Source organism: Argopecten irradians, chromosome 1, assembly GCF_041381155.1.
Source record: "Argopecten irradians isolate NY chromosome 1, Ai_NY, whole genome shotgun sequence".
In the NCBI taxonomy this organism is placed as follows: Eukaryota; Metazoa; Mollusca; class Bivalvia; order Pectinida; family Pectinidae; genus Argopecten; species Argopecten irradians.
The window spans coordinates 14,647,740-14,668,990 of NC_091134.1; the positions used below are offsets into that span (position 1 = coordinate 14,647,740).

At 36.8% G+C, this 21,251-nt stretch overlaps 3 protein-coding genes and 1 pseudogene across 3 annotated transcripts in view; 3 read left to right on the forward strand and 1 right to left on the reverse strand.

Moving 5' to 3' along the window:
• The first annotated feature begins 1,426 nt into the window (after positions 1-1,426).
• LOC138309715 (uncharacterized) lies at positions 1,427-2,925 on the forward strand. Its single transcript, XM_069250938.1, has one exon. The coding sequence runs from the start codon at positions 1,534-1,536 to the stop codon at positions 2,248-2,250; it is 717 nt and encodes a 238-aa protein (XP_069107039.1). The 5' UTR covers positions 1,427-1,533; the 3' UTR covers positions 2,251-2,925.
• Positions 2,926-9,685: 6,760 nt separating this feature from the next.
• LOC138309726 (uncharacterized) lies at positions 9,686-10,646 on the forward strand (annotated as a pseudogene).
• Positions 10,647-15,493: 4,847 nt separating this feature from the next.
• Positions 15,494-16,480, forward strand: LOC138309735 (uncharacterized). The gene has a single exon (XM_069250957.1). The coding sequence runs from the start codon at positions 15,554-15,556 to the stop codon at positions 16,319-16,321; it is 768 nt and encodes a 255-aa protein (XP_069107058.1). The 5' UTR covers positions 15,494-15,553; the 3' UTR covers positions 16,322-16,480.
• Positions 16,481-18,546: 2,066 nt separating this feature from the next.
• Positions 18,547-21,251, reverse strand: part of LOC138318646 (cationic amino acid transporter 2-like) — a 35,902-nt gene continuing 33,197 nt past the window's right edge. Inside the window, exons 8-9 of the mRNA XM_069261212.1 lie at positions 19,735-20,902; positions 18,547-19,130 (exon numbers count right to left, since the gene is read on the reverse strand). Of these exons, the coding sequence (XP_069117313.1) occupies positions 19,027-19,130; positions 19,735-20,902 (1,272 nt within the window). The 3' untranslated portion in view covers positions 18,547-19,026. The remainder of the gene's footprint in view (positions 19,131-19,734; positions 20,903-21,251) is intronic.

Below are 21,251 nucleotides of genomic sequence, written 5' to 3' on the forward strand. Positions count from 1 at the left end.
TTAATCGCTTTGTCCATTTAAGCAATAACAAATATATATTTTTTTAAGTTCGAAGTTATAATTCAGCTGCGAGAAGCTTTATAATAATGCGTTATATTGATCAAACTTCACACAATGGTAGCATATAAAAAATACAGCTTGGGATTGAATTTGGGGTCAAAAGGTTAACTACAAAGGTCACTTTTATAAAAAAATAGATTGAGTCGCAAATTTAAGTTCCCGGATATTAAGTTGAGAACAGATCATCGGAATTCGTTTAAACTTCATATAATCATATGAGAAAATACAGCTTGGGATTGGATTTTGGGGTTAAAGGTCAACTATAAAAGTCATTATTACTACAAAGAGTTTATTTAACAAATTTTAGTTTCTGGATGATAAGTTGAGAACTCATCAACGGAATTAGTTCAAACTTCATACATGTACATGGTAACATAGGGGATAATATAGCTTGGGATTTATTTTGGGGTCAAAATGTCACTGTTGCTAAAAATAATTTGTTTCAGAAATTTTCGTTTCCGGAGAATTTGTTCAAACTTCATACAATGATAGCATAACTAAGCTATAGCAACTGGACAAAGATTAGAAAAATGTAATTGACGGCAGGGGACGTGTGTTACAAACCGAATTTGGTCAAAATCCAATAAGAACTTTATGACTAGTAGCGTTTTGAAGGAATTTTCATCTATTTTCCATGTTGCGCCCCACCACTCCTGCCCCAGGGGGATCAGAGCCATCATTTATACAAAACAAAATGTGATCACATTTCCCCAAAGTTGTTTCTGACTAAATTTGGTCAAAATCCAATTTGAACTTTATAACAAGTAGTAATTTGAAGGAATGTTCCTCTATTTCCCCTGTTGGAATCAGCCCTCTGCCCCAGGGGGATCAGAGCCATTATTTACACAAAATCATTTTACGTTCCCCCAAATTTGTTTTTGACTGAATTTGATCAAAATCCAATAAGAAGTTTATGGCTAGTAGTTGATGTATTGGCGCTAACCATTACCAAAGTTCCCAAAGGTATAAATTCCGCGAATTCCTTTATCGCAAAACGAAATGTAATCCGTGAAAAAGGAAACGTAAATCTGTGTTATCGGTGATTTCAGGACGATTAAAGAAAAAGTCAACATACGATGGTCTGTTTCTGTGTGTTAAATTGCAAATTTGATCTGGCCTTATCTAACTCTCTTCTCAGATAGGTAATAATTACTTCAAAAAAGGGTAAAACGAAACTTCAAACCCAGCCTACCAGTTCTAGCCACAGGGATATGCTACATATTACCAGTCCATATTCTATATATTTACTTTCATAGTAAACATATTATGTTAAGTGATTATAATCATTCATGTCAGGTCCCTGTGAGTCCACCAAAAGCTGGAAAATGGTAATCATCCGTACAGCCACCATATATTAAGTATACGTCAAACTTAGGGGAACTATATCTCAGGAGCTGCATGATCGGGAAGTAGATTTTTGACGACCTTTGATACAACTGAACGTGCTCATTGTGTCGGTTTTACACTAACGAAATGTCAGTTCTTTCGGGATTGTTGTTTCTGATCGTTTGTGGAATTTCTTTTGGTGCTGATGACAAAGCGTGCATTCAAGAGCGGATATCAGTGGCCAACCCATTGTTTTTGGAACAAAAACTTCAACATCTACAGTCTGAAATTCAGACATTGAAATCTAAGGATGAAAACCGTCGAGTAGTTTTTACAAGATGGGGACGGACAGATTGTCCACAAGAAACGTCAAAGCTGGTGTACGCTGGTTATGTGGGTGGATCGCATTATAACAACCCAGGAGGCGCTGCGGAGTATGTTTGCCTTCCACCTGATCCTACATGGGGCCCTTTTAAACACTACCAGCCTGGCAGTACTGGTTATATGTACGGGGCTGAATATGAACATCCAAAAGAAATGTTTGGGGTATCGGATACCTCTCAGGATATTCCATGTGCTGTATGTGAGAGTACACCCCATTCTGCGGTTTTGATGATCCCCGGCCGAGTCAATTGTTACCCTGGTTGGGTGGAGGCGTACCATGGTAACCTCGCTAGTGGTTATTTTGATCATAAAGCAGCAAGTCAGTACATCTGTTTGGATGGAGCACCCGAGATTGTCGAAGGTGGAAACGCAAACGATGACGGAAAACTGCTGTATGGTGTTATATCAAAGTGCGGATCTCTGCCCTGCCCACCATATGAAGATGACAAGTTTCTGTCATGCGTGGTTTGCTTGAAATAGCGAGTGCGAGGAGCTGTATTGTAGACTGACTGTTGACACCGCTATTTACATGTAGTTACGGTATGATGTAGGGACGCCATAATTGGGCCATATCTCAGAAGACAACAATTCTAGGGGTAATCATTTTAATTATCTTCCATAATTATTTACTTCTAGAGGAGTTTTAGCATTTGTGTACAAATTGATAAAATTATGTACAACTTTATGTAATACCTTGTATCCGCATTAATAAAATGGTTATTTTACATTAATTATTTTGTGAAGTTGTCAGGTATAGATCATTAGTCATTGTTTTGTATCTGGATATTTCTGTTTTATTGCATCCTGATACCTCCCCCCGACAGATTACAGGTTTGACAACTTACTGAAGTCAAACCTCAATTCCGTCTTTGCATATTACAGAGTTAGCTCCCTTGCTGGTAGGTATCCATTGTGACGTCATTATTTTATGGGCGCAATTTACGTCGTTTCTCCGAAAAGCATGACGTTACGCTCGCAAACACATGACTTCACAACTAATACCTACTCGCAAGGGCAGATAACTCTGTAATATGCAAATGCAGAATAATTCATGGCTGGATAGAACGACATAACAGTAAGTGTAATATTGACCTGAATTATTGATGGTGATAGTTATGTCATAACAAAAGTGAATGTATTAAAATTTGTGTGTATAATGAGGCAGGACAATTTGTTCCATTAATGTACAGCGAACGAAATCAGTCAATCGATCAACATTGCACTATATTGGCTTCGATGATGTTCACCTATGTCAGGCGTTTGTCTCTAAAAACATTTTTCTCTCTCCATGTAATACATTTTCAAGGTCTAGGCTATAACTCGGCCGGTCATATTTAACACTACCCCATTTCAGAAAAAAATATGATTATCAACAAACCGTATAAGATGTGACAATGGATATGAGTACTAACATTGCGGCTAGAGGCACAATTTATTTTTGTGAAATTGGGTAATGTTATATGAGCGGTCGAGTTATAGACCTTGACACAGTATTACATATATATAGAGAGAAACAATCTCTATAGAGTCAAACGCTTGTGGTTCATCATTCCTTCTTTCTAATGAGTAGACATGTGATTGTTCCACTTCCCCTAAGGATGTCTGGCCAAATTCGGTTAAAATCCATTAAAAACATTTTGACTAATAGCCTTTTAAAGAATTACCAAAAATTCCCCTATTGGACCCTGCCTTCAGGCCCCAGGGGAGGTCAATGTCACCATTTATACAAAATCTGTTCCCCTTCCCCTAAGGATGTTTTGTTGCCAAATGTGGTTAAAATCCGTTGAGAGCTGTTTGATAAGTAGCGATTTAAAGGAAAAGTTTATGGATGGTGCACGACGACGAACGGTGCACGATGACAATAGGTCATCTTGACCCTTCGGGTCAAAGGACCTAAAAATGGAAATGGAAATATATAAAGATAATTCGTTGTTTTAGCTCACCATCGGTACACGTATTCACAACATCTTTAGTCCGCGTTACTGTCGTCTGTCGTCCGTGATCGGCCAACAGGACTTACAAGCAGCTATCTTGAATTTGATTTTGTCATTTTCTCAGAAAGTACTGAAAAAGGTCTAGACTAGCTTCCTGAAATTAAATTAGTAGAGACTTAGTCTTGATTATGCATATTAATTTTGGAACAAATCCAAACGCAACATACATATGACAAATAGTGTGTTTCTACTCGGAAGACTTAATTTGAAGTTATTTCAAAAGGAGAATGAAAAGATTGTTCTTTCCATTGTCTGAAATAAATCATTCTTTGCTAGGCGCCAAAATGCCTCCGGGCCCCCTTGTTTATAAACAACACAAGTTTCCAGACATCTAGTAATACAGATTCATGTCAATGCACACATTTTCAGGTCGTACAACAATAGAGTAATCTCCCTTTGAACTAAGTGAGTCTGAACTCTAAAATTAACACAATATTAAAGATGCGCAAAAAGAACATTTCACACATTTCCTTAATTTTTGCTCTCATAAAGAATCCTGGCTGTTTATTTGATGTTTAATTAATCAAAATCAACCAAGGATTAAAACTGGTTTACCAATGATTGAAGAATTTAATTGATTTGTAGAAGAATTAATTCACTGGAATCCGTGATATACGATGTCCCATACACGCCTTGTCAACATAGTTTCGACAGTAGTTTCACTTCACACAAAAACATTGTCAACAACCACAAAAGCAGTCGATTTTTTGTCTAGTGTTGTACAATTCTTCTTTGTCAAATTTCACGTTGCTTTAAGTTATTTCGTCAAAGCTGTGTCACTTTTCTAACGTTGCTTTGAAATAATTAACATTCCTTTCTTATAACAACCGACTGATAAATTGGGGAAGGTGCTATTTTGATACCTTAATTTGACATTTTGATGGTCTTTCCTTATCGTTGTGATCTGATATGGGCATGAAGAGATTACGGAGAAGAAGCGTTTTTAAAGAAAAAAAAATAATACAAGAGGCCCATAGGGCCTTAACGGTCATCTGACTACCTTGGCAATAGTAAAATTAATAATATAAGGTGTCACTTTGTCAGGACCATGTTAGGATCATTTTCAATTTCTTTCAACAAATTTTATTTCAAACAAGAGGCCCAAGGGCCTTAACATATAGGAAATTAATTAAATATAGTGCCATGGTTGCCATCTTCAATTTGGGATCAACCAAAGATGTAACAACACTTCGTCGGGACCATGTCAGGATCATTTCATGCAAGTTTCAGCCAAATCGCACGGTAGAACTTGAGAAGAAGTTCAAAATGTGTTTTCAAGATGGCGGCTGTGGCGGCAATCTTAGATTTCGGATCGACCCGAAAAATAAGAACAACACTTTGTCGGGACCATGTCAGGATCATTTCATGCAAGTTTCAGCCAATTCGCACTGGTAGAACTTGAGAAGAAGTTCAAAATGTGTTTTCAAGATGGCGGCAGTGGCGGCCATCTTGAATTCCGGATCAACCCGATAAAATAACAACACTTTGTCGGGACCATTTCAGGATCATTTCATGCAAGTTTCAGCCAAATCGCATAGGTAGAACTTGAGAAGAATGTTCAAAATGTGTTTTTCAAGATGGCGGCTGTGGCGGCCTTTTCTTGGATTTCGGATCGACCCGAAAATAACAACACTTTGTCGGGACCATGTCAGGATCATTTCATGCAAGTTTCAGCCAAATCGCACTGGTAGAACTTGAGAAGAAGTTCAAAATGTGTTTTCAAGATGGCGGCGTGGCGGCCATCTTGGATTTCGGATCGACCCGAAAAATAACAAACACTTTGTCGGGACCATGTCAGGATCATTTCATGCAAGTTTCAGCCAAATCGCACGGTAGAACTTGAGAAGAAGTTCAAAATGTTTTTTCAAGATGGCGGCTGTGGCGGCCAATCTTGGATTTCGGATTGATCCGAAAAATAACAACACATTGTCGGGACTATGTCAGGATCATTTCATGCAAGTTTCAGCCAAATCGCACTGGTAGAACTTGACAAGAAGTTCAAAGTGTGCTTTTCAAGATGGCGGCTGTGGCGGCCATCTTGGATTTCAGATCGACCCGAAAAATAAAAACACTTTGTCAGGACCATGTCAGGATCATTTCATGCAAGTTTCAGCCAAATCGCACTCATAGAACTTGATTATTAAGTTCAAAATGTGTTTTCAAGATGGCGGCCATCTTGCCATCTTGATTTCAGATCGACCCGGAAAATAAAAACGCTTTGTCGGGACCATGTCAGGATCATTTCATGTAAGTTTCAGCTAAATCGCACTGGTAGAACTTGAGAAGAAGTTCAAAATATTTTTTCAAGAATGGCGGCTGTGGCGGCCATCTTGAATTTCCGGATCGAACCGATAAAATAACAACACTTTTGTCGGGACCATTCAGGATCATTTCATTGCAAGTTTCAGCCAAATCGCACCGGTAGAACTTGAGAAGAAGTTCAAAATGTGCTTTCAAGATTGCGGCTGTGGCGGCCATCTTGGATTTCGGATCGACCCGAAAAATAGCAACACTTTGTTGGGACCATGTCAGTGATCATTTCATGCAAGTTTCAGCCAAATCGTCACTGGTAGAACTTGAGAAGAAGTTCAAATGTGTTTTCAAGATGGCGGCTGTGGCGGCCATCTTGAATTTCAGATCAACCCGATAAAATAAAACAATCACTTTGTCGGGACATGTCGGGATCATTTCATGCATGTTTCAGCCAAATCGCACTGGTATAACTTGAGAAGAAGTTCAAAATAGTTTTCAAGAGATGGCGGCTGTGGCGGCCATCTTGGATTTCGGATTGATCCGAAAAATAACAAAACATTGTCGGGGACAAGTTTCAGCCAAATCGCATAGGTAGAACTTGAGAAGAAGTGCAAAATGTGTTTTTCAAGATGGCGGCTGTGGCGGCCATCTTGGACTTCGGATCGACCCGTAAAATAGCAACACTTTGTTGGGACCATGTCAGGATCATTTCATGCAAAGTTTCAGCCAAATCGCACTGGTAGAACTTGAGAAGAAGTTCAAAAATGTGTTTTTAAGATGGCGGCCGTGGGCGGCCCATCTTGAATTTCGGATCAACCCGATAAAATAACAACACTTTGTCGGGACCATGTCGGATCATTTCATGCATGTTTCAGCCAAATTGCACCGGTAGAACTTGAGAAGAAGTTCAAAATATTTTTTCAAGATGGCGGCTGTGGCGGCCATCTTGGATTTCAGATCGACCCAAAAATAACAAACCACCTTTGTCAGGACCATGTCAGGATCATTTCATGCAAGTTTCAGCCAAATCGCACTCTCATAGAACTTGAAATTAAGTTCAAAATGTGTTTTCAAGATGGCGGCCATCTTGGATTTCAGATCGACCCGAAAAATAAAAACGCTTTGTCGGGACCATGTCAGGATCATTTCATGGTAGGTTTCAGCTAAATCGCACTGGGTAGAACTTGAGAGGAAGTTCAAAATGTGAAAAGTTTAACGCACGGCGGACGACGACGGACGAAAAAACATGACGACTATTGGTCATCCTGACCCTTCGGGTCAGATGACCTAAAAATGGAAAGGAAAAAATTATTCAATCTAATTTTATCTGATAATATACTATGGAGAGCGTGCAGGTCAAAGGGGGGTCTGTTTAAACGACCCTCTGTGAAATAGGTCCCTGAGTAGCTGTCAGCTGATTCTAGTAGCGGGTTATCAAGAATAATGCGATATATTGTCTGGATAGGTTAGAGAGACGTTTGGCTAGGCAGTTCAGGTTTGATTGTTGTGGTCGTTTATATGGAGAACAGAATGTTTGAGCTCAGATGTTGTGTTGATCTCATTGCATGTGGATTTGTATTTAATATGTAAATAAAACTAAACAAGTTTGCTTTCCTTTAAAAAAAGGAAAGTTTGCTTTCCTTTAAAAAAAGGAAAGCAATACGTAGACCCATGGTAGTTTTTATGAAGATTGATTGAAATGGCTTTTATGTCATTAAAGTTCGCCTTTACAAATGAAAAATAAGTTGCTATCCCTTTAAAAAGGAAAGATCATTACGTGGGGCAAATGGGTAGTATATAAAACAGTATGTGTTTTTTTTCTAACAAAACGTCAAACAAAACTAAATTAACGTAAAATTGTTCACGCAATTATAATTCTTAAATTACTACTTCTTAAATGATAATTATCTAAATGTACATATTTTACTTCTTATGTATTTAGGATGAGGCTGGTTTAGGTCCATACTCCTGGTAAGATAAGCTATTGTTGTAAATTTGACGGTAAGCTAACTCCACTAGGCTCATTATTCATCTGGCGAGATAAAATATTAGTGTAATTGACAGTAAGCTGAACCCACACAAGACCTTTTACCGGAAGTTCCCTACACTGGCGCATGCGTATCGTTATTTTCCCCACAGGCAAAACTAATCAAAACAATTTCCTCGCCAATATATACTGCGTGGGGCTCAAAAATTGTTTATCGGTGTGCTCATGATTAGAATCATTCCATTGGTTTATGAAGAAGTTTACAAATCGCTACATTGTAACAATACAATAAACATTAATGTCGAAACGGCAATTTGATGTAAAATTCTTGGTCTATATTGACTGATTATAATGTATATCTTTGGATTCATCAACATCTCCTACGTTATGAATATTGTTATTTAGGCCATTGTTAGAGTGAGGTTTATACACCAAATACATTTTGGGATCATGACATTGACACCTTGAATATGTTTTGCCTTAAACGTCTCCTACATATAACGCAAATGGTTTCCATCAATACCATTTATGTGTGGTATACACACTAAATATATAACAGCATTTATGCAGATCAAGTATATCAATACATTGAGCAAGTATATCCTATGCATTTTCCAGATAAATGATTATACGGTACAAAAAAAGACAAAATTCAGTAAATAAAATAAAGATTTTTTATCCTCTTTATATATGGCAAATCTTAAAACACATTGTGAATTATAATGTTTTTATAGAAAAAAAGCTAGCTACGTGATATGAAATAACGACTTTCTAATATGTAAGATGACTACATGATATGAAATCAAATGAAAAAAACGCGCAATAAAAACTGACATGCAATGCAAAAAAAATTGACATTTGGAAGACACTTCATCCCAGAAAGTAAACATTCCGGTGTAACTGTTAACAATATACAGAGTAAACTTGAAATAGTATACATATTGTTATCATTCTCCATTGTAAGCCAAGAAATAAATGTTAGGGGAAACTTTGATTTATTCCCTGTACTGGTTGACTCCAACTTCTAGTACATATCTTCATCATTTGTAAAAATAATTTATAACAGTCTTTATTAATAGTGTTTCAACACATATATTAACATTTAACACACATATTATGCATTATTTCTTTATTTCTTTCAACTCTGTACTCTATTGTAACACATTGTTTCATTATTCACTATTCTTATCATTTATAATTGCATTATTTCTCAGACTTCTTACACCACTGTGCTATATTGTAACACCTTATATCATTATCCACATAATTTTTTGAAATATCTACCTTACATGTCAAGGTTACATGGAAATACTTATCTTCATCATTTTGATAATTAGATGTTAAAAGACTACATTTCTCTTTAGCATTGAGAGAAGGATACATCTTTTGTTCATTGAGAGCAAGAAGGTATGAATTATCAATACTCTTAAGATGGATTTCATTGAAGAGGGACCTTGCACTTTCTATACATGCCAATGCTAAGCTTAGGAGAAACTGTTATCTAATTATTGTTCTCCAGTTACAAAAAATGTGAAAATGCTAATATTGGACAGTACATTAGAACGACATTTCTAACCCTTAGCAGCCTAACGGATGATGTGGAACAGTTTTTGGACAAACCTTTTAACGAGTAGACGTCTTGGTGAACTGTTTTCGTATTTAACTTTCTTTGCCAAAGCATGATGTCAGCTCTACTGGGATTGTTGTTTCTTATCGTTTGTGGAATTTCTTTGGGTACTGATGACAAAGCGTGCATTCAAGAGCGGATATCAGTGACCAACCCATTGTTTTTGGAACAAAAACTTCAACATCTACAGTCTGAAATCCAGGTATTGAAATCTAAGGATGAAAACCGTCGAGTAGTTTTTACAAGATGGGGACGGACAGATTGTCCACAAGAAACGTCAAAGCTGGTGTACGCTGGTTACGTGGCTGGATCGCATTATAACAACCCAGGAGGCGCTGCTGAGTATGTTTGCCTCCCACCTGATCCCTACATGGGGCCCTTTTAAACACTTCCAAGACACCCGTACTGGTTATATGTACGGAACACTCTGAGGATGTCCCATGTGCTGTATGTGAGAGTACATCCCATTCTGCGGTTTTGATGATCCCCGGCCGAGTCAATTGTTACCCTGGTTGGGTGGAGGCGTACCATGGTAACCTCGTTAGTGGTTATTTTGATCATAAAGCAGCAAGTCAATACATCTGTTTGGATGGAGCACCCGAGATTGTCGAAGGTGGAAACGCAGAAGTTGACGGAAAACTCCTATATGGTGTTAAAGCAAAGTGCGGATCGCTACCCTGCCCTCCATATCAAGATGACAAGTTTCTGTCATGCGTGGTTTGCTTGAAAATAGCGAATGTGGGAAGCTGTATTGGACACGTACACTGACTGTATACCCCGCTAACTACATGTACATGTAGTAACTGTAAGCTATAGGGACGCCAAAATTGTGCCAGAAGACAACAAATCTAGGGGTAATCATTTTGATTTTCTTTCTTAATTATTTACTTCTCGAATTAATTTTAGTATGTATGTACAAATTCTTTTGGGGATTGATTGTATTTTTCTAATTTTCATAGCGGTTATGAATAGCAGAAGCTATCTACAAACTGTACATATACCGTGGAGCTTCTGCTATTCATAGGCGCTATGAAAATTAGAAAAAAATACATTCAATCCATAAATTTACATAAGAATAATTTATGAAAATAAAAATTATTGAAAGGTTATTATATTATATATAAGAGCATGACACCAATACACGACGAGAAACGAGATTAACGGAACAGCTGGATGACAAAGTCGTTCAACAACGTCGCGTTTTCAAACTTCCACCTTCCGGACGACCTTTATTTTGCAATTGACAAACGATAAACAAGAATTATAGTTTAAATAAGATTTGATTGACTTATTACAGTAAACATTAGTTGATTCTATATCAAGAAAAAACACATTAAATGTCGTTCATTAAAATATTGTGTGGGGCTAGCTTTTTTGATGATATGAAACTGGCGTGATGTTTGAAATCAGCTGATCGATGTACGGGAATCGTTGTATTCATAGTGTTTTCATAAGCAAATGTTTGTTTTCGTCAGTTGGTTGATTCATATAGTGACGAAACACTGTACATATAAAGTTATGTACAAGTTTAAGAGTGATATAGCACTATAAAAAGGGCAACAGTTCCACTATACATGACACAACACGAACATACCGCAATTTACCCAAAAAACACACCTCGCACTTCACACACGCTACACACTGCATACATGGGAGGCCGTCCTTACATGACTCTGGCTGTTAATAGGACATTAAAATAATCAAACAAACAAACAAATCCATTTCGTATTTTTAAAAAACCATAAAGGCCCTAAAATAATGTTTTCTAACAATACATGTACTCTAGGTATGAGGCAAGGGATCCCTTGTGTCCATCTTTTGACATTGTTTAATTATTTTTACTTCATTCTTTATTTTATACCCATTTATAATGATATCTACCAATTTGTATTACTAAAAATTGATTTTTCTAGCAAAAAAAACAACAAATTTTCGGCAGGAGAAAAATTAATGCTATTGGGTTTGCTCAAAATAATGGACATGTTATCGATTTTGTCCATACTTTTAAACAATTTTAAAATCATGCCATAGGTATAATCTTATAACTTACTTTTTCAATAAAATTGAAATCTGGGAAAATAGCATTGCAGAGACTGAAATGTAACCAGGAAAATTTTTAAAAAATCAACATTTGCCCTAAATTACTGTAAAATAATTATAGATACCATAATAAAACAACAATTAGTGATATAATTTTGTAAACTAACATATATGTTTACTATAAAATTAGTGCATTTTTATTCTTGCATTTTCCCTAACAGTACAAAAAGCCAAACAACTAGATATGCTCTTGGGTGAAACAAATTGTTTCTTTTTTAATATCAGAAATCAAATAATTATTGGAAATACATATATTTTCGTCAGCAACTCAAACTCCAAAGATACAAATTAAGATTATTCTTCCCTCTTATGTAGATAAAAATTATTTTATATCTAATTAAAAATGATGAAAGAGGGTTACATTTGATTTTCAAATAAAATGTGTTTAATCTGAAAAGAATACCAGGACCACATGTACCAATTTTCACTTAAATCTGACAATATCTAAATTTCAACCAATCAGAGGACATTTTGTTTCCATGGCAACCAATCTTTTGAAAGTGATACCATGCGTGTTGGTTTGATGGTACCTGCGCTCTCTATTTTCAAGTCACTTAAAAACAGTTTCCCCGATTTCGTAACTAATTTAGACATAGACAGAAAATGTCCTGAGGGTATTATTATTGCGGGGTAAAATTGTGGACAAAACCGTAGCAGGGTGAAATGAGATGACAAAGAAATGTTTCGTTTTCGTTTTTCCCAAAAGTTTTAATTTTTCGTAAAATTTATAATCTCAAACAAAATTTCTCGTTAAAAGTCTAAAAGAAATGACTCGAATATAAAGTATACGATCTACTGAAGTGATTTATGAATATAAAATGTAGAATATCATACAAAGGTTAACCTATTATGGCATGTTTGTGCAGGTAGTTTTCATGAAAATCAATACGATGAATTCAGGGCTATGGGTCTTTTTAAAATCACAAAAGGAAGAAGTAGTATAATTTTAAAGGGAGTAGTACTATCGATATGCAAAGTTTTAAGAAAATTGGGCTGTGGCCAGTTTCTATCAGTTTCTATTTTTTTTCCCACAGTTTTTGCATACACGATATTTAAAATACATGGGATATAATATACAAATATGGCAGGACATATAGTGTATATATTACATTTGTAACACACTCACACACACACCCTCACACACACAAAAACAACATCAAAAACACAATACATAGCATGCTGAGTCAGTATGTAAAAAACAGTTTGATGTATTTTGACGAAGGTGAATCACGAATTATTATATTTGATAAATTAGTTAAAAGAGTTTTGTATGGTTGTAAAAGGAAAGCAAAATGTAATTGTACATGTATTATAAATAACTAATACTTATCAAAATATTTGTAAGGGGAGGTAGCTATGGGATTTCTAACATTAGCTTGTTTCAGATCACTGCACAAAGTTTCAGGTCGCATCACACAATAAGAGTAGTCTCCCTTTGAACAGAGCGAATCTAAGCTGTAAATTTTAAAACTAGCACAAAGGGGCATTTCACACATTTCATTAAACTTTGTTCTCATAAAGGATTTTTTTTTGTCTGTGATTAACAAGCAATAGTATTATAAACTTAGGCAAAGTATATTGTGGATGGGTTGGAATTGTGTAGGGGGAGCAGGGGGGAAGAGGATTTTCATATTTTAAACTTCAAAACACCAATAAATGTATTGCTATGTTCAAAAGTAAGATAAACTGACTCAAATAATTTTTCTGTAATGAACCGCGTGAGAGAATGTAATTGTATTTAATGCAATGCACGTTTAAAACATTTACAGAATTATTATTGCATTCCAAAATTTAATAGCAAAGTATTTGAGCAAGTTTATGACCCTCTGAACATGTGCAAAAACATGTGTATGCGTTTTAAAGGTTAAAAACTAATAATAAAACAAACAAACCCCGCCGCCATGGCTCCCCCTCCTTAATCATATATCATCCATAATATTCTTTGCATAAGTCTATATTGCTCAATGCTATTTAATATAATCTTTATAACATTTTTCCTTCTTTTTATTATGGCACCAGATAAACTTTATTCTTGAATCATTCACAATTAACAAATTTAGGTCATTGTGACCTAATTTTTGACACTACGTTATATTTTCCAAAATGTTTTTTGTTTTCAACATATAAATGCATTATTATTAATGAAAAATCATTCAAAAATATCATTTGGTTCCAACAAAACTGGACAAAGCAGAACATTGCTCCTCCACCTTATCTTAATCATATGTCATACTATGATGTTCTAAACCCCGGGTACCGGGTATCTGTGAACAAAAAATAATGCTCATCGGCGATTGGCACTAGATGGCCCAAATTGACACCCCTCCTTTGTGAAACGATCTATTTTTAGTAACAGTGACCTTCTTAGTTGACCTTTTCACCCCAAATTCAATCCCATGCCATATTTTCTCGTACGCCACCATTGTGTGAAGTTTGATTAAAATTCATCTTTGTTTGATGTGTTCTGAAGTTATCTATTTTTAGTAATAATTAACAGTGACCTTTATAGTTGACCTCTTTATACCAAATTCTATCTCAAGCTCGATTTACACGTATGCTACCATTGTGTGAAGGTTGATAAAAATCCATCAATTTGTTGATTTGTTCTGAAGTTATCGTGTGGAAACTAAAATTTGCGAAACTATCTATTTTTAGTAACAGTGACCATTATTTTTGTAATTGACCTTTTGATCCCAAATTTAATCACAAGCTGTATTTTATCATATGCTACCGTTGTGGAAATCCAACAATTATTTCTCGTGTTATCATCAGGAAACCAAATTCAGACAGACGTGGACAAACACTATAAAACCGGCAGGGGACTAATTAACGTCCTTTTAAAGGCCTACTACATTTCCGAAACGGCTTTAATTTTTAAAATGGGAATGTAAAACGAGATCGATAGTTTTGTAGAGTCGCAAAAGTTATTAACTTACCGTTAGTACTACACTTATCATTACCTGTTAAACAATTTGATTAAAATAAATAAAATGTAAATTTTCATAACACGGGTCGTCTTATGTTTCCCACCGTCGTCCTAAATACCGCGCGGTAGTTGACTATCACTGCGTCAGACGGCAAAACAGCGAAATGACTCTCCACTGTTATCATATATTACGCAGGGAATCTTACATATGTTTGGTGTTGTAAGCTCATCTTAGCCCATCAATATATATTTCCCGATGTTATTAATGTTTTAAAGAAATCTTTGTTTTGCTTCGGAAAGGTAGTGGGCCTTTAACACATCAAGCGATACGCTCCACCCGGTCACATTATAATAAAAACGGGAGAACCAGTCAAGAAAAGTTCGACAAAATATGTGCTAATTTATGCAAACGCTGAGTTAATTCAAAACAGATTAAAGCTGTATAGGAGAGCGTTTCCGTTATATAATTTTGTTTACTTCGCTACACACAGATAAAACAAATTAAGATTTATTTACAAGGTCGAAAAGTTATTCATAATGTGCCTGAAAATAAATTGTCAAACAGTATGAGGTACTTACTAAATATTATTTTTCCATTTTGTAAAATTAGGCAGAAATCATCTACACTATAATGAATAGGATGTTTTTGTACAAAACAAATTCAAAAGCACTTATGATTTTCATTCCAATGATAATTTTAACTGAAGAGGGATCAGATAACAAAATATGTTGCCACTTTAATTGTATTTGTAGAAAACAAATTTACTGGAATCCGTGACAATATCTTTATATTAGCTTCCATGTGTAAAATTCTTATCCAGCCTGATTCAAATCTGAGAACTCAGAAGCCACAGGAACATTAGAACGAATTCATTTCAACCTTAAGAGCCTAGCTCATGTGGAACAGTTTTTGGTGGACGTGGACGTCGTGGTATTGCCAAAGCATGATGTCAGCTCTATCGGGATTGTTGTTTCTGATCGTTTGTGGAATTGCGATGGGTGTTGATAACAAAGCGTGCATTCAAGAGCGGATATCAGTGGCCAACCCATTGTTTTTGGAACAAAAACTTCAACATTTACAGTCTGAAATCCAGGTATTGAACTCTAAGGATGAAAACCGTCGAGTAGTTTTTACAAGATGGGGACGGACAGATTGTCCACAAGAAACGTCAAAGCTGGTGTACGCTGGTTACGTGGCTGGATCGCATTATAACAACCCAGGAGGCGCTGCTGAGTATGTTTGCCTTCCACCTGATCCTACATGGGGCCCTTTTAAACACTTCCAAGACACCCGTACTGGTTATATGTACGGGGCTGAATATGAACACCCAGGAGAGATGTTTGGAGTATCGGACAGCTCTCAGGATGTCCCATGTGCTGTATGTGAGAGTACACCCCATTCTGCGGTTTTAATGATCCCCGGCCGAATCAATTGTTACCCTGGTTGGATGGAGGCGTACCATGGAAACCTCGTTAGTGGTTACTTTGATCATAAGGCGGCAAGTCAATATATCTGTTTGGATGGAGTACCCGAGATTGTCGCAGGTGGAAACGCAAACGATGACGGAAAACTGCTGTATGGCGTTAAAGCAAAGTGCGGCTCGCTACCCTGCCCACCATATCAAGATGACAAGTTTCTGTCATGCGTGGTTTGCTTGAAATAGCGAGTGTGAGACGCTGTATTGGACACTGACTGTATAGATCGTTAACTACATGTCAATATATGGACACCACAATTATGCCAGGAGACAATTCTATGGGTAATTATTTTGATTTACTCCATTAACTATTTGCTTCTTAAAGGGTTTTTGGCATTTATGTAGAATTTGGTAAAATAAAGTATAAGTTTATGAAATAAATTGTACCCTCATTAATACAATTGTCATTTTATAAAGAACTAATTTCTAATGACTCCCTTGGCACCGCCTCACTTTTGGCCTTGAGTTGAGCGTTCGCCCCTGTGAGGAAGGCTCTTGGTTCTGTCCCCTGGCCGAGACACCAAAGTCTATAAAAGTGGTAGTTTCTGCTGCTCATTTAGCGCTCAGCATACAGGGAGTGGGACGACTGGTTCGCCCGTTGTCAGTATAATGTGACCGGGTGGAGTGTGTTGCTTGGTGTCTTCGACGGCATGCTTCAGTGATATAGCACTATAAAAAGGGCAACAGTTCCACTATACAAGAAGACACAACATGAATATCCCGCAGTCTCCCGAAACACGCACCTCGCACAACATACGCGCAACGCACCTCATACATGGGAGGCCGTCCTTACATGACCATAACTGTTAATAGGACGTTTATTAATCAAACAAACAAACAAAACTAGATGTTAAATACCCGATTTGGTTTCATATTTAGCTTAATTAAAGTATTTTTTATCTAAGTAGATACGAAATTAAATTCCCAAAGTTATTCGCCTTTTACAATGATAAGATGATACCATCCATTGAATATAATGTAATTCACGCATGTGACCCATCCAATGTGCATTCTAGATACTCCAGGGGTTCCGATCACTTACGATCTCTACATCCCTGGACTATCTCATATTAAAACTGAAGGCAGATCAGGGGAACCAAAAATCTGAACCAATCACAGTCCAGCAAAAACTTCCTTTGAAGACTACAGAGAGAGCGACCCCCCTACTTCAAAGCCACACAGTCAACCAGTGTACCGTTATACGACCATTTTGATGTACATTTAAGGACTAAATCACCTGTTCTGTTGCCTCCAGTTTTACTATGATATAGTCCAGGGGTGAAGAGATCATATGTGATCGGAACCCCTGGAGTATCGAGGATGGCCAATATGTGACTCTAGGATGTAATCATCTTAAGCTGGTCACTGTGACCTACTTATTTGATTTTTCATTAGTTGTCTTTTCTGAACTTCATGAGTCCAAGAATTGCATGCAGAATCTGCCAAAAATATCATTTCTTCTATATTAATATGTAATTATTAAGGACTTTAAAAATAAAAATGTGAATTTTTACCCTTTAACCTCTTTAATTACCATGAACCCAGGGGAAATAAAATGTTCTGAATAGCATACAAAATGCAGCTGACACTAAGGTATCTTCATGCAACATACTTATAACGGATTGGCCGAAAAACGGCTCAAAGTGATACACATGATCTATTAAATGCATCCTCGATACTCCAGGGGTTCCGATCACATACGATCTCTACACCCCTGGACTATCTCATTGTAAAAGTGCAGGCAACAGAACGGAAAAGGTAATTGAGTCATTTGTTGTATATCAAATGAACCGTACAAATATATAACTGTATATTGTGGTTGACTGTACAGGCCTGTGATTGGTTCAGATTTTTTCACCTGAGCTGCCTTCAGTTTTACTATGAGATAGTCCAGGGGTGTTGAGATCGTAAGTGATCGGAACCCCTAGAGTATCGAGGACGTATTAAATGCGGCAATTGAAGCATGTTTTTACTAAGAAAACTAATATGGAGTTTCTTTATTTATTTGCATTCATTATTTCAAAGGGGGAGTAAAAAAACCATTGTCTGACACAGATCATTCTTCCCTCTGAGATCTCTTGATTACAAGGAGAGATTCCATACAGCAGTACGTGTTTTACAGTTTCAGATTTAAGGATCACAATTAGAGTAGTCTTTCTTTGGACAGAGACAATCTAAGTATAATATAAAATTTCTGCTAATTTCTGCAAACGCTCAATTAGTTCAAAACATATTTAAACTGTGTAGACTAACGTTATAGCAAATGAATGATGCAATGAAAAGTATCAGATTTCTGTGTAGCCGGTAACATTTTGTTATGACGTAGGAGAATTTTATCTATTTCTATCGTACATGCTTATTTCGTATTATTGTCAATATTGAATTTATTAAAATAAAAACATAGGCTCATATACAAATCCAACTTTTATTGTATAAATTATCACTCTTTGTCGTTTCATTAACATCATTGCATGGCATTAAGATATTATTTATACAAACTACCAGATATCATCGCAAACAAATTTATTTGTATTCGGATAATTACAAATAATGCTCAAATCCGTTCTGCTAGCTTCTACAGTTTCAGGGAGTCAATATTCATATCGACTATATTTCTATGTCGGATTAAAAGAATCATAAGATATTCTAAAATGCCAAAGATATCAATATTACTTTTTGGCACAAAAACCACTGCCACTCATACCATTATCACACTGATTTTCATTGGAATATCCGTAAATATTAAATACAAAAACACATCTGGATGAACTAAATCCACTTCGATTGCTATTAACAGAGATATAGGACGACATTGTTTTGGGAATGTCCAAATAGTAAGACATCCTCGGATTTGACATTCTCACTCGCTCATTGAATACTACCTCCGCTGCTTAGTTTTCCTCTTGCTCGCCAATTGCATATAACACTACTTCCTGCTCATCCGTTCCTCCTTCCGCGCTAGAATGGTAGCCGTGAACAAAGTACAATATCAAACCTGCAAAAACAACAAAGGAGAATTTAATTGACAAATGTTTTCAATCCATAATTGCGGGTATTCTTTTCGCAATATGGCGTGGCAAATTAAACAGCATATGCAATCATCATTTTCCTGCAATATCATTTTAGATGTTTACATCTTGTCCTTTGCTGTTTCAATTTCGTCTCAAATAACTCTGGTATTGGGAGATGTCGCCGCCTTTCAGATTTAGAATAATGCATTTAGGTGTTTTATACTATTTTGAGACCACGATGGAATATGTTGTTTCCTTTCCATGGTGATGTAAATAAAAATATATATCGCATATTTTGTTTTAATATTTGAATGCATTTCTAAACTTATTTTTTATAATAGACTTAGTTTAATGGGGTAAAGAAGAGACGAAATTAAGATTGAATCAATTAGATATCATGTATCCCGAATCTCAAATAGCTTAACAAAATACACAAGGCATTGTTACACAACTTGATGATAACATGTAATATGATTTAGAATAACATCTCGGTTTACGCATTTGCTTAAGCGGGATACTCGGATTCCTAGTTACAGGGTTTATTTCATATATAACAATTTAAAAAACAAAATAATCAAAACGTCTTACCTAACAGTAACCAGATTGAAAACCGCATCCAAACAGTATAAGATAATGACGTCATCATGAATATATTCAGCAGCAGTGACGTCAGTGGCACAAAGGGAACATAGGGAGCCCGATATATCAGTCGGGTCTGATTCTGCGGCTGTTTGGTTATTAATATTGTCGTTGTTACCAAGGAGATTGCACAACAAAGGATTACAACTAAAGCCCACCATGACGCGTTTGTGACGTAACATCCGGCAAGCTTAATAAACAAGGCTAGCACCAGGCACGAAATTATATACAGCACGAGGGCTATAGACACTGTCCGTAACGTCCGACTTGTTGGTTCCAGTGGAATGTCGTTAGGAACCTGGAACAGACTGCTGATACTTCCAGACGGCGTTGTCTTAACAACACTATCCATTTTCTGATACGTCATTCCTCTTTGCACACCGCCCGTGAGTGACTGGGATTCAGTTCCCTCAGACATTATACTTTGTTGCGGGCGAGTTTTTGGTTTAGTGCGTGTATCTGTTGAATAACCACCGGTTGTATATGGTAGATCGTACACGAACTCTGTACATTGCATATATCTACTGTCATCCATGGAGTCATATTCTTGATATAGGCCAATATGTCCTGGTTGATAACGCTGACATAACACACAGAGAGACACCATAGAGAAGGATAATAAGGTACCTATAGCCATCATTTCGATCAACACTTCAAGGCAGAAACACGTAGCAAAAGTTGCCGCAATCACACCACCAAACAATGTACCAAAACAGGATATGCCGGTATTGGTTTTACAAACGGGATTATGTCCGAGACATTTGGATATAACTTTGTCGTTTGACATGGCGTAAAGAATCCTAGGAACAGCGAACAGACAACCAAGCGTAGATGCTATCAAACCACATATACCGCCAATTCCAATCACGTATTTTGATCCGTCTATGTTTCTCGCCTCAAATGCCAAAGGTAGTGCTACTTCGTCCGTAAGTTTGTTCCATGGGAAGGTCAAGGTCAAAGCACACGTGACTAGGAAGTAAGTTGCGAAGAAGACAGCCATTGTTGTAAATATGGCACTGACTGTGACCTTGAGCGGTTCCTTTGTGTCCTCGGTACTGCTCGCGACCACTTCCACACCAGAAAAGGCTACAAATAGCGTCCCTGCCCCACTCACTACCTGAAAAGATAAGCTGCTAAATTTAGTTGCCTTTTATCATGCAATAGGGGGGTAGTATCAGGTACAATTGCAACGCCCTATCTGCATGGCACAGCATTACCTTATAAAAACATAAATATTCAATTATTTTATGATTCGTTAATCAGATTTTTAAATCATAGCCTCTTGTCACTTCGATAGGTCTAAATAGGAATAATATATAGTGTAATAGAATGGCTCACGAGACTCTAAACCGCCATTCAGAATTTGCCTCGGAGGATCACGATTGGCCTCGCGTGGCCAGCAGCGCTAACCTTCCATCCGTCATGGCCGTCGGATCCATGTCTCAACTGGAGGACACGTTCATCAA